The sequence below is a fragment of the Prosopis cineraria genome, unplaced genomic scaffold (genome assembly GCF_029017545.1).
Source record: "Prosopis cineraria cultivar Desert tree isolate PC_DT_omini unplaced genomic scaffold, ASM2901754v1 PC4, whole genome shotgun sequence".
In the NCBI taxonomy this organism is placed as follows: Eukaryota; Viridiplantae; Streptophyta; class Magnoliopsida; order Fabales; family Fabaceae; genus Prosopis; species Prosopis cineraria.
Genome location: NW_026555335.1, coordinates 42399720 through 42417410, shown reverse-complemented (window position 1 = coordinate 42417410; position 17691 = coordinate 42399720). Strand labels below are relative to the sequence as shown.

General features: G+C 32.7%; 1 protein-coding gene across 1 annotated transcript; it reads right to left on the bottom strand.

Moving 5' to 3' along the window:
* Positions 1 to 1610: 1610 nt before the first annotated feature.
* LOC129309496 (protein LEO1 homolog) lies at positions 1611 to 7159 on the bottom strand. The gene is made up of 11 exons (XM_054951093.1): positions 6822 to 7159; positions 6093 to 6439; positions 5678 to 5816; positions 5399 to 5587; positions 4820 to 4996; positions 3723 to 3854; positions 3453 to 3632; positions 3240 to 3371; positions 2991 to 3095; positions 2652 to 2903; positions 1611 to 1918 (listed from the first exon to the last, which is right to left on the bottom strand). Exons 1-11 carry the CDS (start codon positions 6933 to 6935, stop codon positions 1778 to 1780), a joined length of 1908 nt encoding a protein of 635 aa, XP_054807068.1. The 5' UTR covers positions 6936 to 7159; the 3' UTR covers positions 1611 to 1777.
* Between the last annotated feature and the right edge of the window lie 10532 nt (positions 7160 to 17691).

The following is a 17691-nucleotide window of genomic DNA, read 5'->3' as shown; positions in this document are numbered from 1 at the left end:
TTTTATTAATTAAAATTAACATGAATAATAAAGATTATTTTCAATTAAATAAATAATTAAATTTTAAATCATCACTTTTGTGTATGTAACAATTTAGTTGAAAAAGGTTTGTCTATCACTCTACATTTGTCAAAACCTACTCCTTATGTTTAAAAAAAAAAAAAAAAGTTCACTGAATTTGGAAGTGTGAATATAAGTTACATTATAACTACCCAAATATAGGATAACTCTAAAGTACTTGCTATTTTCTAGTCATGTTTGTAAGATATTTTATAAAAATAAAAACTAATCTTAATTATAAGATGTTAAATCAAAAGAAATAATTTTTCAGTTTATCCTTTAATTTGAAAAGACATTCGCGTAGATAACAAATACTTATAATTGAAAAGTTGCAAGATTTTTAACAAACAAAACATCATAATCATAATAATTTTTCTTAAATAAGTGAAAAATATTTCAAACATTTATAAATAAGACCAAATTGAGTATATATTAATATATTGATATTGATTCATTCTTTCCATCCTTGGCCTATGATTCATTCTTCCAAATTTATTATAGAATCTTTCCAAAATAAAAGAAAATGTAAAACAAGAAATATAAAATACATTCCATTAAGTGGCATGTACAGAAAGGTTACACGTAGGCAGGACCAATATTTTATAAATTCAAACAAAAAGACCGAGCTGTGGAGAATTAAAATTTTGAAAAGGTTAATAGCTAATTTTGCATATTAGATAGAGTAAATTGTGATTGTTCCCAAAATAAATTGAATAGGTGCATTTTGAATTTAACTGTCACTTCTCGCTCATCATATACTTTTTCCACCATTCATCTTTCCTTAATCCCTCAAATTTTATTTTTAGATATTTACATCTCTTTAAATGATGCTTGAAAATACAATGATGATCGTCCAAAACTAGTGACTCGGCAAGCATCAAACTTTTTTTCATTGAACAGGCCGGTAAACATTTATGCAATTACAAAAGAAGACATTGAAGCTAATTACAGAAGATAATTCAAGCGCAGTTGCATGCTTTTGTGAATGATCCAAAGATACTCCGTTAAATTTTCACGGAGACAAAAAGAGTAATTTCCGTCGTACGTAAAGATGAATAACTAGATTCAACTGCGCAAAGGAAGCGAAGTAGGGAGAAAAGATGAGCCACGTTGGCTCCTGATGCATTCAATAATTTGCTAAGCTGCCTTCAACCACATTGCTCTTGGCAATCCCAATCGCAAGGATCCATAAAAACAGGGGAAAAGCACGAGGTGGTCGACTCCACGGGAACATTAAGAATTACCAGTCACTTGACCCGTCTGATGTGAAATAAAATCAACAATCACCTAATACGATGGCAGGCTGCATTCAGATGGCATTTTAAACTAACCCCCTTTTGGTTGTAGGGGAAAGGAAGTTTCTAATGACTTCGATTTGAAGAAAAATGGATAAGCAGGATTATAAAATTTTAATAAAGATAATATGTAAAGTAAATTAAAAGAGCAAGCAAAATTAATTAAAAGCTTTTCACCCCACTTCTCCACTATTTAAAAATTGAACTCATTTCCCCTCCCCTCCATTCCCCTCCAACCAAGCAGACAAGACAAAATTCAGCCATCAAAAAAGGGGGGAAAAGTTGCATTCCTCGTCATCTCCAAAAAAACTAGGTCTCATTATGCTGGCCTCCCCTCAAAGAAATGACAAATTAATTACACTCGAGTTTCACAATTAAGTTTAAGGTACGCTCACATGAAAGTAATCTGGTTTTGAAGAAATTCACTCCTCATCACTATCATAAACAACTGCCATTCGCCTATGGGCATGGGTTGCTGCTTTCCTCGGAGGAGATTCCTCATCTGACTCAAAACCCTTCCTTTTCATGATGCCTCTGATCTCCTTGTTCTTCTGTTTTGGTTCCTGCCAAAAAATAAATAAAAAAAATTGAAACTGCAGCAATTAATCATGGTCCTAATTTTATATTCTACATTATAGTATTAAATAAATTACGGCACCATGTGCGCACCCAAAAAAAAAAAAAGAACTACTACTGCATTTTCATGTTGCGCAAAAGGCACGTACAACAGCTCTCACGGATTGTAGGAGTTCCACAGGTGAAGCCATAATAATGATGATGATGATAGCATTAGTAGTAAACACAACTAAGTATACGCTCTATTGATCTATTGATACTACAATAATGAGGCATTAATTAAAACTAGAATATTCTATCAAAAGTTCTCAAGATTAATCCAGAGAACATGCCAAAAATTTCTTTCCAAGAAATGGTCAAAACTTTCCAAGCAGCAATTCAAGATTTTTCCTTTGGTGAAGATGCCCAACACTTATCATTGGTATTTACAATTTACCACAGTCTACAAACTTTATATCCCGCCAATGAAAATCAAAATAGTTTTGCTGCTACCAATAACTTGTATGTCAACGTAAGGGGAAAAAATGAGAGGAAAAAGCTACCGAAGTGCAAAAGAAGTTGCATATAATCCCTAATGTTCGATCTCAAACTGTATAAAAACGAATCTAAAAGACCAAATTTCTCAAAGCAATGAAACACAAAAGACAGTTTATGCCTACTTATTCATTGACAAGTCTAATAAATCTTAAAGCAAACTAAATTATTTGAAAATATAAAGACCTCCTCTTCCTCTGATGCATCATTAACTTGTGCTTCCTCTTCATAATGTTCTTCTTCATCTTCTTCTTCCTCATCCTCATACTCCGGTTCAGTATCCTCAGCCCTCTTTCGTGGCAGAGGTCGATCATCTTCCTCACCATCTGTTTCATACTCAGATTCCTCTCTCTCATCATCTGAGAACTCGATTGGGCGCCGGGATGACTTCACAGGTGGGAAAGATGACCTTCGAGGGATATCTTTGGGTGGCTGTGACTACAATCCCAGAAAAGAACCTTCATTTAGTGATAGAAGGAAAATAACCAGCAAAATTCAGACCATCAGAATACAGAGTGATAATACCTTCTTAGCATTCATAATTCGCTTCTCTGCACGTGCTTCAACATCAAAATCATCATCAAAGCGACGATGAGCACGATGAGAATTATAATAATCTGTTTCATCCTCCTGAAAAAAGAAAAGTGGAAGATTAAACAAACTGGCAGAGAAGAAGTTATTACGTGGGTCATGAGACTAGAAAAGACTCTGGCATATGCAGATGCAAATGAAGGCTACAATGACTGGGCAGGAAACAATATTTTGAGAGCACACCTCATCTAAAGCATCCTCCAAAAACCCAGGAGAAAGTTGGCGCCTCCTATCTACAGGTGGAGCATATTTCCGGTTCACCTTTTCTCTTTTACGGTTAAGAAGTACATTAGCTCTGATGGTTTGACTTTCCGCCTACAAAATCCATAGAAAAATAGGAGATTAGTACCAAGATGGGCAATAAAGGCATGAAACTACTATCCAAATAAATTATACCTTTTCTTTTTCCTCCTTTTCCCTCTCAGGATCAATGTCAGTAATGCAATTTTTAACCTTATAAACTTTTTTATGTCTTGAATCCACGAGGGCAGTCAGCAGCCGATGAGAATTTGAAGACAAGGAAGATGGCATAAATCTCATTTTCCTTAATAGCCTTCCTTGTGATTGGAGGATCCCCTGCACACGTTGTCCAGTGTCGGGCACATGGTTCTCTAGAGAATAAACAATTACTAGCAAGAAAGTGATATATAGCATATCACAACTCACCTTCTCATGTCTAAGAAAAAGATGTGCTTGATCATGTTGTGCATCTTGCACAGATATGTCAAGAACTTCATTCCCTATTAATAACTGCAAGCTGCCATCAGACCACCTTACAAAACGAGCATTACTTTCACGCTGCATCAGCATAAAACCAATAGTAATTCATCTTGATCATCAATGACATTTTCTACCAAAGAGTAAGGGTGCTACAGTTAAACTGAAATAGTTCTGGTATTAAAAGCAGAACTTTTCACAAAAGAATAAAACATTAACCATATGCAACCATTTTGCCTTCATACATCAATAGAGCTTATTTATACATCCACACTCTTAATACACACGCATTTAAGAAAATTGCCTTCAAGCTGATAGTGTGACCGGTACATAGAACAAACTAATTATGCAAGTTATATATATTTAGACCGTGATACAATGGACTCCAAGGTACTATGTGCAGACACAACCATGAAGCAATTTTATTCAGAAACAACCCTGTCAGAAGCCTCATTGAAGCTTTAAACTACCTATTCCATTAAGGCCTGTCATATAACATCTTTTAAACCTTTACCATTTAAAATTACAGCTTCACCAACTCAACTTAGATACAATAGACCTTCTCAATCACACCTGGTTCAAATCAATGGGAAATTAAACAAAGGAGGAACACAAAATAAATAAATCATTGACCAATGTGATGTTCAAATTTCGTCCTCCAAATTCTAATACTTCTTTAACATTATCTCAACTTGCAAAATACAGAAAACGATTTATTTGTCCATTGCAGCAAAAACAAATGCTATCAATCAAGTAGAGGTTTAAGCCACATGTCAAAAGAACCTGTGAACTTTACATTCTCCAAAGAAATTCTACCTCAACAGTTTAGACCTAACTCAGTATCAGGCTTGTTATTTTAAATAACATTTTAGCACTCAAAAAAAGGACAATTGTAAAGAACAAAAAGGGAGAGAACAAAGAAAGTTAATAAAAACCATAAACAGTTTATATAAAGCATGATCTTCCTTCCTATCCATGGGCATGAATTGAACGCTTACGATCATTTGAGCATGAAAAACTAACTACAACGATATATTGCTACATACAGTCAGCGTGCCATCAGGATTTCTCGCATTCCTCCAGCGCACAATATTGTTCTCCAAGCGTATGCGTTTCTTGGCTCCAGATTCATCAGTAACAAATGTATCCTCTTCAACATATGTTTTAGGATCAAATGGTTTTGGGTCAACACCCATAATATTAGATACTTTGATCATGTTCATCTGCCCAAAAACAAAAGTGAGTGCCGAAACTCAACATATACAGTCAACATAGTGCATATGATTTTATATAAGTAATTTTAATATGCAGATTAAGCACCTATATAGTAAAACAGTACTAATCTATTAAGCATGATCTTCAGTATCAAAATGTAAGATTGCATTACCATTTCAACAAACAGGTTAGTAAAGTGATAATCAAACAGTAGTCCTAAAAGTATACATTATGCACTTTGTTCAAAATTCTGACATCCACCTAAGCTCCTTTAAATTTGCAACCTTCGAAATTATAAAGATGTTAGCATAAGCAAAATCAGAGAACTAGTTACGTGTCTTGTCCATCCACTTTGAGAAATAAAGAATCATCAATAGACATGATATTTTCAATACATATTAAAGGCATACCTTTTCTGGAAAAGCTGGAGGTGGTCGAAGTGGAACTTCTAGCTCCAATGGGGGCCCAAGTGGCTTCTCTTTAAGTTTCATCTCAATGTTATCCTCCTCTGACTCGTAATGAGTTTCTTCATCAGCAATTATGTCCTCTGGTCTTAAGCTCTTTCCATAACTGCCTTCCTCCTCCTCCAAAGGAGATCTCTAAGACAGGAAAATAATTAGTCTTATGCTTAAATTCAAAGTACTAGGAGAAAAGGTAGAAAAATCTTAATATTGGCCCCTCTCACTCACATTTGAATCATGCTCAATGTCATGCCGAACTGCATATTCTGCCTCCTCCTCTTCATCATCAAAATCACCAAACACATCACGAATTTCAGGAGCAGAATGCAACATGCGAGTCCGATCCTTATCATCTCTGGGTGATTCACTGCCAAAAGATAATTTTCATTCACTAAATCTTGCAATAGTTCATGCACAAGCCAATAAATCACAAGTCCTCAACACGGTCACTAATCTATTCCATCATCTAATTTAAGGCATAATTTAACACACACAACCATTCAAACAGATTTAGAAAAAAAAAACTTAGATAACCAAACAACCTCAGTCATTAGGTTCATTAGAGCGTGCACTGAACAGTCTAGAACAGAAAAAAGTTACTGTATTACATGACGTGTGTGCGTGTAGAACCTGTTAAAGATACCTTAGACTTCTAGCTTCGTCGACTTCCTCATCATCATTTTCAGGATAATGGTGCTCTTCTGACCTCTCAGATCCACTCTCAATCACATCCCTACGCTTGCTAGTTACAACTCTCTGATTGTAGTTGTCTTTTGCATCACTATCTGAATATCTTGCTTCACTTTCTTCTCTTTGATCAACAATATCTACCTCTTGGGAACTTTGCTCCCTCTCTCCTTCACTTTCACCGGGATCTGGATCCCCATCAGGCACGTCACCTTCACTTTCTATTTCCACCTCCCCATGACCCTCACCTTCCCCTTCCCCTTCCCCTTCAACCTCAGGTTCTATCCCCCCCTCCCCTTCATCCTGAAGAAAAACAAAACGATTTTCAATTCATCATACTACACGTAAGAGATGAAACAGAAAGCAGTCAACTTATAATGTATACACTCGAAAGATAAGAACATCTTTCTATTCCCAAAGTTTCAAAAAGCAGTAAACAGACGGCCATAAAGTCTGCCCCGTTCTCTACAGGAATGTGCAGTGCTACACTGAATGTAGAATTGCAGTTTACAAATAAGAATACAGGTCCGAACACAGAATGAATTTGAAACCGACAAACCGATACTCGTATTTGGGGATGAGAAACGGGAAACCTAGCCTCGGAGGCTCAGACAATGAAATTGCACATTCAAACAGCAAGCAAAAAGGGGAATTTGGGGATAAGAAACGAGAAACCGTATCATACAGAAGCGTAAGTGGGTTGGGGATTCGATTCATGCTCGGAATCAAGCTCTTCTTCTTCCTCTGATTGATCACCGAAGAGGTTCTGCATCATCTGGTGTCGCTTTTCTTCTCCCATCTTTATTCGGTGTCAGCCTCTCGTCCCTCCTCTTTCAGGGCCGATCAATACCAGCACAAAACGAGACTCGGAGATTTTCTTCGACGGAGACGATTAAACGGCCAGTGGTCGTTTTGATCCCTGATGATTGTTTCCGCCTTCCCAAGACGCTCTGCGAAAGCGATTGTGGGTTGCGTAACCTTTGCCCGGGACCCCCCCCCTTTTTTTTTTGGGCCAACTCCTAGCCTTGCTGCAGCGGGTATTGATTCTTAAATCCTTGGCATAATTATTTTTTTATCAAAAAATTCTGAGACTCAGACAAAATTTTGGACAGTTTAAATTTACACATGGATGATCCGAATTTATAATGGATTTTTTTCATTTTAAGATTTTAGTTTAAATATTATTCATTATGCATAATATCAATTATCAATATATCAACATAAATATCATTGTTAATAGTTAATATAAATATAAAATTTATAGCAAATAACAAGATGTATGAGCTATTATACACCATTTGGTATAGTGTAAGATTTTTTGAAAGAATCGGAATCAAAATTAAAAATTAAAATGGAATAGAATGAGGTTATAAAAATATGTTTGTTATGAAAATGAAATACAAATAAATTTTTCTTTGATAAGTATACTTATAATGTAAAATTACTAAATTATCCTTGTCAAATAAAAATAAAAAAATCACTTGAACTTAAAATTGCCAACCACAACTATTGAGTTCCTCCCTTGTGTGTGGCAACCATATCACCTTGATTGTCCAAAAACCTCAACTAAACTTAGATCAAAACCCAAAAAAAATTAAAAAAAAATTCCAAGAACCTAACATTTAATTTAAAACAACTCAACCAATAATTAGATCAACTCTTCGAAATGGTGCATCAATGAACTTAGCTATCTCACCAACGATAGAACAATCATCGCCTTTGGCACTAGCTTAATCTTCTTAATTGAATATGCTTTCTACCAAGTTTTAACAGTGTTCCCAACAACAGTTGAGACTTTCAATAGTAGTGATGGAGCCAAAGTTGAGCTTCAATCTTTGTGTAAATGTCACTAGCATGTAGAGGTTGAGCTTTGTCAAAGTTGAGCTTCAAGCTGGAGAGAAGGTCAGTGCTTCCATTGTATTGGAGGGTGAAGCACCATCATCAAGGTGATGGGGATGTGGAAAGGTAGAGTTACAATAGAGATGAAGTGTAGAAACTGAGGGCATTAAAGTTTGAAGCGGAATTTCAAGGAATCCAATCAATTGGATTAAGATTGTGATGGAATTAGATTCTAGCCTTTTTGTTGAGATTGAATTCCTTGAAAATCACATTTCTTGTCTGCCAAATATTCTTAGATCTAGATTCCTTTTATAATTTTATTTCCACTTTGTCAATTCAATGATACCAAATAAGACCTTAGCCATCTAAAGTTTAATATCTTGAGTCCTCTTCTATACTTTTTAAGATTATTTGAGCATCGTAATGTCCATGATTAAATAAAGCACACAGAGCTTGATCTATTTTTTTCTAGGGAGAATGATAATAAAACACATTTGAAACATGTAAATGAGAAATAGGTATCACCAAATGTGATAATTATTTTTTAGTCCTTAGCGATTTGTTAGACATCTCAATTTATTATGAAATGACATATTTACCCCTTATTTAAAATTTAAAATAAAAATAATGCCTTCAACAATTAACACATTATCCATCTGACAGAAGCAACTTTTAGTCTTTTGCTTTGTTTTCTCCCCCTCTGGCTTCCATCTAAAATTGACTACATTATAATATTTCTAAGAAGCAACAATACTTTAAAAAAGTCAAAACTTATTCTATTAAATTCACACAACACTTACACGGTTATTTTTGCATTCAATACACATTGTTTTGTTGGAGTTTTTGTACTATGAATATTGGTGCGTGACTCCGAAAGAAAACATTTCCTCAACTTATAAAGCTCACTATGGCACAATCGAGAAGCCTTCTCCAAATGATCCTAGATCTAAAAATTACATTAAGGATCTTCTGCAATTTTTTTATTTTCAGATTAAAAGAATGATAGTTTGATAGTGAAGTTTAAAAGTAAACTAAGATTGAAGAGTTTTTTCCTTAAAAAAATGTATTTGAAAAGTAGAAGAGATATATTTATGTAATTTTCAATATGGAGTTAAAGAACACATAACTCACTTTAAAAAATTTCGAGCTCATACCATTAGGATAAAAAATTGAATTCATTAATAAATGAATGACATCTTGGATTAAATGTGGAAAAGTCAATCACCTTTGTGATTGTTCTAGATGCTGATGTCATATTTTTGTGATCTTGTGTTGGTCATAAAGTAGTGTTGCATGAAATTGAACTGGTCGTTGAGATTCTAATTCCATGAGACTCAAATATACAAATGGTTGCGGCAAGCCCACGAATATTTACCTTAAAATTTTAATTAATTGACTGCAATCCACACACTCAAATATACAGTGTTTGCACTCTACAGCAAATGGCTTTTCATTCCACGTCATCCTAACAAACAATATTGCTATTACAGCCATCGCAAATGAAAGATCAAATTGGCAACAATATACTAATTTTATTCCATTCAGCCACTATATTTGGTGACCTACGGTACATGTTAGGCATTATTCCATTCATTAAAAACTTAACTTCCAGTTATAACCTTCAAGCACACCCATCCATTTCCAACATTCCCTTCTCAGTGTTTCTAGAGATGGATACGAGGTTACAAGAGGCAAGACAATGTAATCCCAATGTTAAAGACTAGAAAAGAACACATTACCATGTCCTTCATGAAGAAGCTTCATAATTCCTTGGTTATCTATTTCTATTTTGTTCGTTTATTTGAACCGTGTGATTTGAATCTCCTTTATTATATCTCTTGATAGATTTCATTCTTAATGGAAAATTTTTAGATAGACCAAGTGTGCTATGTCATTTGTGATTTATCCAATAAAAATACGACATTTAAATAACATTAACTATAAATTAATTTTGACATCAATAATTCTAGAGAGAGAAGGGATAAGAAATTCAATATGCATTATGTGATATGAATAAAATCAATTAAAATAATTCATATGAAATTTTATTTTAGATTATTTCAGACATTCTAATTAAATAGATTACAAATGATATAGTATACCTAATTTATGTAAAACTTTCTCATTCTTAACTTACCAATGAATTATTTATTATATGATAAAGTGATTTGTGAAAGTCAACGTCAAAGCTTCCTATAACCTTTTTTTTTCTTTATGAGCACAGTAATCACTTTTACACTTTTCTTGGGACAAAACATGAAGAACAAATAAATAAATCCTTTAATTTATGGTGGTAAATGGGGTGTTAAAAGTAGGTAATACAGTTAGCATGTAGGTTAAGAGGGGTCTATCATTTGCCCTAAATACTTGAAAAAAAAATATTGATTATTAATGGCATCTACTCTTAATATCTATCTAAAAAAAACAATAATACAAGTTAACATGTGGGGTGGGGTGGGTATGTAATATTTACCTTGACATTACTAGAACAAGCCATATATAAATATTATCATGGTAATCAGAAGTTATCTAATAATTAGATTTATCTTGATAGAAAAGAGTATGTCATACTAAAACATTTTGATATTGAGATCCCAATAAAATCCTTTAAAAAATTTGTTGAGCTCAACATATATGATAAATTAAAATTTAAAATAAATTCAAAAGCATGGCAATCATCGAGAAAAGAGAAAACATTGAAAACAAGGGCAAAAACATCACTTTCTCTTAACCCGGCCTGTCTATTGTAGTCTATATGTCATCTGTCATGGCGAAAAACATGGACAAGGCCTGTTGCGACCAAAAGTCAATTGTGCAGTAGCTAAATGCCACTGTGTCATACATTACGACACAAAAAAAATTCATGACAATAAACTTTGCTATCTTGATAGCATCTAAAGGTGAACTTCTAGCATGCACTATTTATCTATCCAACATCTGATCAAAGTAATTTAAGCATTTACATTAAGCTTATTGGCACCAATTTTACAACAAAAAGTTATTCCATTTAAAATTTAAGCACCCATACATCTAGGCTAGCTTACTTGATTGAATTGTAATTGATCAATAGGGTAAAGGAGTCTATAAGCTTGTTATCGCAAGAGAAAATGCTAATTAAAAAAGGGTAGGATTGTTAGACATTTTAGCCCCCTCTAGAAAACCCCAAGTTGGAGGGGAGGGCTCCCTTCTCAAATTTCTTAACCAAATGAGAGGAGGGAACCATTTCCCCTCCCTTCCAAAATCCTTTAACTAAACATATCCTTAATTAACTTATAAATTTTAGGTTTAAAATTTAGAATATTATAGGGTGGCTTTGATCAACTCACCTTCTAGAAGGTTGGAAGCTCATTGTATATGCATGCCCCACCAACCCTCTTTTTCTTTTTTACATTTTCAAATATTTTATTTTTCAATTTTCAAATTGAATTACTAATTTGCAAGCTAAATTCAATTTATTTTTATGTTTTCATAAAGTTGCATCATTAAATTAACTTTGACACCCGTAAATATAACATGTCATCTATTTTACATAATCATTTTGTCTATGTAAAAGTGATATATCAATGAAAATTGAGAAAACACACATGGAACCAAGCTCCTAGCTTAAAGCATTATAGTTAAGATAAGTGCAAACTAGTTGCTTCTCATTTTATTAGAATCAAAATAATAAAGTGAGCAAATGAAAAGGGGAGCTAGCATGTTCTTTTGGTAAGACGAGCTATATTAGCTTGCTTTTTAAAGATTTTCAACTTAACTTGTCAATTTTTAGGAGGTTAACAGGCTAGCCTCCTAGGCTAACCTATTTCTCGAATGCTATTTGCTATAGTTCATGGTACAATTGAAGCAAGTACTTATTTAAAATATTTTTGTGAGTAATAATTTTAACTATGGTTGTATTTTCAATAGGGAACAAAGTTTGGATTTGTTTCTCTAATGATGTCCAGAAAAATGGCAAATCTATAAAATTTTTCAATCCACAATCTTAATAAAGAGCTCTTTTTTCCCAAAAACATGTTATCTTCACACAATAGCCCGTGTAACATCCAAAAAATTTTAATCTTAGTCTATTAAACTAATGAGAGTAATTAGTGAGTTAATAAGATGTATGGCCAGAGGGACTTAACTTGGTGTATTTATGGTGATTTTAGCCCTAGAAGTGGTTTCAGATTAATGGTAGGCTATTCGGGCAATGAAAGAGAAAGAAAAAGTGAAGATTTATCCTCTATGCCATATGTCACGGTGCGTGGTCAGTCTGCCATGGCGCACAGAGATGAATTTAAATGTATTAGGCTCCTCTGTGCCATGCGCCACAGTGGAGGGCAATGTCTGCTGCGGCGCACAGGCAAAAATATGATAAATCAGATACATTTTGTGTGCGAAAACAAAAGAAGAGGGGGGAGGAAAACAAAGAACTCGACTTAGACTTTGCCAAGGCACGACATTGGCTTTTATTATTGATATTTTGAAGCTTCCAAATACCTAAGGTAAGTTTATGGTGCCTTATTCTTCCTTTCTCTTCCTCATTTATGATGATTTATGGTAGGTTTGAGTTAAAAGATGGATTTTTAATCCATAGAGGTATGGGTCTAATTTCATTGGTTAGAATGAGTATGATGGGAGTTGTTTAATGTATTGAAACACCATATTGATAATTTTAAAAGTGATAGGTCCATGAGAGCATTTAATATCCAAAAATTAATATAAATATGGTAGTTGGGAGAGGTTTATGTGCATTAAAGATGATTTAAGGTATTATTAGTAATATGTGTATTAATGGAACCTAATAAGCCCATTAGGTATGAATGGATAGTGACTATGTGTTGATAAAATAAAGCGAGTGGAGTTATGTGTTGATAAATTTTCAAAATTGAGACAATGATGATATTCTTGTGGTGTGATTGTAGTATGGTTCATTTTGTCACCATTTGAGCTTGTTGAAGCTTCAGAAAGTTGGTATAGTGAGGAGTAAACATTTGACCTCTCAAAGGTTTGAAGTAATCGGGAGAAACTTAATCTTTATAGTTGAATGTTAATTGTGTTTGTGAAATGTGGTTTATAATTTAAATCAATGATACATATTGGCAATGTGTTTGACTTGTAAAATCATTTTGAAAAGATAACTTTGATTATGCTATCCTTTATGTTTTACTAAATTGATTGTGATTTGTTATTGTGAGCAAAGAATTGTTATGTATTATATGTTGAGTTTGTGGAGTATTTGAGTTTATGTGAATTCATATACTATGAATTGATTGTTAAAATGTATATTATATGAGAAATGTGCATAGCATAATCATTGACAGGAGTTTGCCTGGGGAGAGGAATAGATTGATTTAAATTCATGTGGTATTGGCAGTGACTGTTGGAATTGGGAACTAGCCTTGGCATCGATCGTTGGAATTAATAGGTAGCCCTTATCCCATAGTTGATTCGGGATTGTCCTACTTGTTCTATAAGAGACTTAAACCTATCTAGTCTCTACCAGTTCATGAGGAGGCTAGGTTAGGGATATGACACCCTATGGTTGTTAGTATTGGGGGAAACCAGATTACATAAGTGAGTGAGTTAACCCTGGCTCGGTAGCTCCTCATAAGTAAAAGGCTGGGTTAGTTCGTGAAGGACATAGTCACGTGATAGCCACCGATTTTGTGTCAAAAATAACAGGAGAACATAAGGTTGGCATATGATCATGCGTATAAGTCCGGCTATATAATTGTTAGTTTTGTGGTCCAACATGTGTTGAGGGCGCATGGTTGTTATTTTTGCAACTCCGTGTTATGCTTGGTGCATAAAATGTGTTGTGGTAAGCTTGGTCACATAGTTGTTAATTTTGTGAACCATGGTCGAGTGTTTATTTGTGATATCTGTGCTTATTTGCTTATTTGCATCTAATTACAATTGATATGCAACTGTATAGGTTAAGTGAAACTTGATTACTGAGTGGTTATACTCACCCCTCAATTCTTAATACTTTTAAGACCTAGCTTATTGGATCTAAATAGGGGAAAGCACACAGAGGCTTAAGATTGTGAAGTAATCCTCTTTATGCCTCTTTTTGTTACTTTCATGTGTATTTGTTGAGCTAATTGCCAACTAGAATCATTTGACATATTTTATGCACTACCTGTATAATTTCATGTATCACTTGTGTATTTTGTGCTTTGGGTTAATGAGTTTTGATTGTAAACTTGTGAATAGGGCCAAAATACTTATGCAAATAGAAACATGTATATTTTGAAAGATTTGAAATGAAATTGATAATTTTGTGTAACATTCCCTCTTCCTAAATATTTTGTGCAAATCGAGATTAAGTGATAATTTTATGATACGAGTATTTTTGTTTGTGTATGGTGCATTGCACGGGTCAGCGAGAGTTTATTGAGTATAGTGAGATAGTTGGTTTGAACTAAAACTCATTATTTTAGGTCCCAATTGACTTTCAAGCTTCCGCATTGCTTTTAAAACTCTAATTTGATACTATTAAATAATGTTTGAGATTCGAAATGTTGAATTTGGGATTCTTTTAAAAAAAAAAGAGAATTAGAGAAATTCCTTTTTTTGTGAAATTTTACAATTTAGTAATCCTTGGAAAGTTGATCCCTTAATTTCCATGATTTAGAATTAAATAGTGGATTAGTAAGGGAGACCTTACAGTTTGGTCTCTTGGTTCTTACAGCCTGCGAGCAAGGCATTATTATTATGAGTAGTAAGAGTCTGTCTATGTAACCGAACAAGTGAGGCACAGCTTTACAAGAGTTTAGAAATCCTCTTGTACGATTTTATCAAATAACTTGATTGATCATAACAAATTTGGTAGTTGATTGACATCAATAAAAAAGTACACAATAGGTGTGTACAACATTTTGAAGCTCTCACTATATACAATTAAGTTCTAGTGTCTATCTTATTTATATTTTTTTTCAATTATCATTAATGTTATTATTTTGATTTTTTTCAAGCTATCTTTACAATTGGCAATTATGATATTAATTTCTTAAGAAATTTGAGTGCCATTTAAAAGGTTATCCTTTCGCATTCCATCATTTTGATTTTATATACATACATACATACATACATACATACATATATATATATATATACATATATATATATATATATATATATAGTGAAATTTGAATACACGATATTTTTTCCTGAGTAGTTTCAAAATGGGTAAAAGTTACAAATTTAGTTTTATATACTTAATATACTTTTATCCAATCAAATTAAAACAAGTAGATATTAAAGTGTTCATAACATTAATAATAATAATTTTTTATAAAATTATTTAATGGAAAATAAGCATTTCAAATATAAAAGACTAAGTATATTCTTTCCTCTCAAAATTGACCATCTTAAACTACAATAGCTCAGCTTTAGGGATTTTTTTTTAAATATAAGGCCATGGGATAACCATGCAAGAAATTAATGTCTAGTCATGTATATAGCTAAGAGGCTAATACAATCAAGGGGTTAACTATCAATGATACAAATATGAAAATGTTGATAATGAGTCTTATGGGCAAGAAGATTAGCGTATTTGTTGACTTCCTTATAGATGTAGTCAAAAGTAACCTCCTAATCTCTCATAATGAGATCCATAATATTTTCAATAATTATGGAGAGTGGATGGTTATTGTAGCAATTGTTGTCAATAAGCAATAAAGCTTAAACTAGCTTGTGTCTTAATTCTGCTTGGTATGAGGAGCCAAGCGCAAGCCATTGCTGCGGTGTGGCTTATAATAATAAATTCACAAGCATGGACTAATTTTATGAGTTGTTTTTCTCTATACACACTATGTAATAAATTATTTTTTAATTTCAATGGAGTTTTCTTAATTGTTAATTATTGATAAACTTAAATAGTTTAATTGTATTTGATTTTCAAATTAATTTATTAACTCGGTGATCTATAAAATAATATATAATTATTAAATATCTATAATTTTATGAAATACTTTTTTCATTCTATTATCTTTTTCAAAGAAATTTCATATGAATGCAATTTTTTTAATTTTTATTTTATATTAGATTGCGTTGGCTTGGCCTAGCTCAAGTATTTATTTGGTAGGGCAAAATTCAATTCAATGTAAGGATTAAGTCTAGTGAAAGAAATTAGATATTTACAATATAGTAAATCAATATTTGAATCTTTGTTGATAGAAGTGCTTATATTTAGTGACGGTGATTAGATGCACACATCACTTTGGAAAAAATTACAAGTAGGATACATAAATTTTGCAACTTTACACTCCAATTCTTAATATTTTGCACATTAATTCTAAGCTAAATAAAAAATACTTGGGCTCAGAAGCCTATTATATATATAATATTTTAATAATCAAGATAAGATATACAGAGTATATTTATATAGCATACTATATTAATATGTTAAATATAATTTTAAAAAAATGATTATCAATCTATTTGCATTATCAAAATGTTTAGTCATTGTGTAATCATTTCTTTAATTAATTAAATTATTATTTTTAAAAAAATTATTAATTTTTGAATTAAATTATCTTGCATCCCTAACTTTGAGTCTTGTTGTTGTCATGTCTCCAATAAGTGGGTACGGGTAACTAAAAGAAATCAGTTCAACATGTCTATAAGCACTCTTGTTTTTTTTTTTTGGATAAAAATATCAATTAAAAAAAATGAAAATAGCTTACAAGGCATAACTTTGATGAACCATGAAATAAAAAGGAGAGAGAAAATAAGATCTATCTTTAAAAACATTAAAGCAAATAGCAGTAAACTAACATCAGTCACCAAAGGCTGGACAAAGTGATGCTTTTACAAGAAACAATTGTAAGGATTCTTTTTGTATCAGACCAAAGAAAAGCCACGACAGTAAGTGAATCTTTGGATTGTCTAATTCTTAATCCATATGAGTAAGGCTCTAACGCAAAGTAAAATGAAAGAATTGGGCTAAACAGACAAAGAGCATTTCTAGACAAAGCTTGTGATGGGTTTAAAGTTCATATATTAGATAGCAATGTAGTTAACCCTACTACATTTTTTGAACTTGATCATCCTAACATTTCAATTTCAAATAGGGAGTATAGTCGAATGATGAATCCAAGCACAACTAGGTGGGTTAAAGACACATGAAAAGAGATAGTGGCATTAACTGTGAAATTCTAGTAAAACTTGACTAGAGTAATGAACAATCCCATTGTGAAAAGCACGATTCCTCTTTTGCCAAATCAAATTGAGAAGTAATGATACCTCTCAATTGAAGATTAGGCCCATCTTTGTAAAAGTGAGACAATATAGAAGCAATCTAGTTAGACAATCCAACAGCCTCAATATACAAGGAGTGGATAGACAAGCACCAAATCATATAAGTCTAATATAATTACAATTACCAGTGTAATAACCCATATTATAATAATAAAGCTAGATTAAACAATAAGATAATTTTATTGTATTTTAAAAAAAAATTTAAAAGTCACAACAATAACATGCATTGGTGGTTTTGTGAAGATTTTGTTGGTTCTTATTATTAAAGTTTTGCACTAGAGATTTTTATTTTTATTTTTATTTTTATTTTTATTTTTCCTCTATTATTGGAAACTACCATTTTGCCCCTTTAAAAAAGAAAAAGAAAGAAATGAAAAAAAAAGAAATGGCAGATATATATCAGGCTTCCTCCTCGCCTCTATTTTTTTTCAAAAATTCTAGACCAGCCGAGAGAGAGAGAACGAGAGCGA

Bases quoted from the DNA above. Each gene is read 5' to 3' on its own strand.
- LOC129309496 (XM_054951093.1), bottom strand. From the start codon at position 6,935: ATGGGAGAAGAAAAGCGACACCAGATGATGCAGAACCTCTTCGGTGAT. The intron at 4,997-5,398 runs GTATGCCTTTAA...GTTTTTGGGCAG, and splicing joins CTCCAGCTTTTCCAGAAAAG to ATGAACATGATCAAAGTATC. The intron at 3,372-3,452 runs GTATAATTTATT...TGGATTTTGTAG, and splicing joins AAAAGGAGGAAAAAGAAAAG to GCGGAAAGTCAAACCATCAG.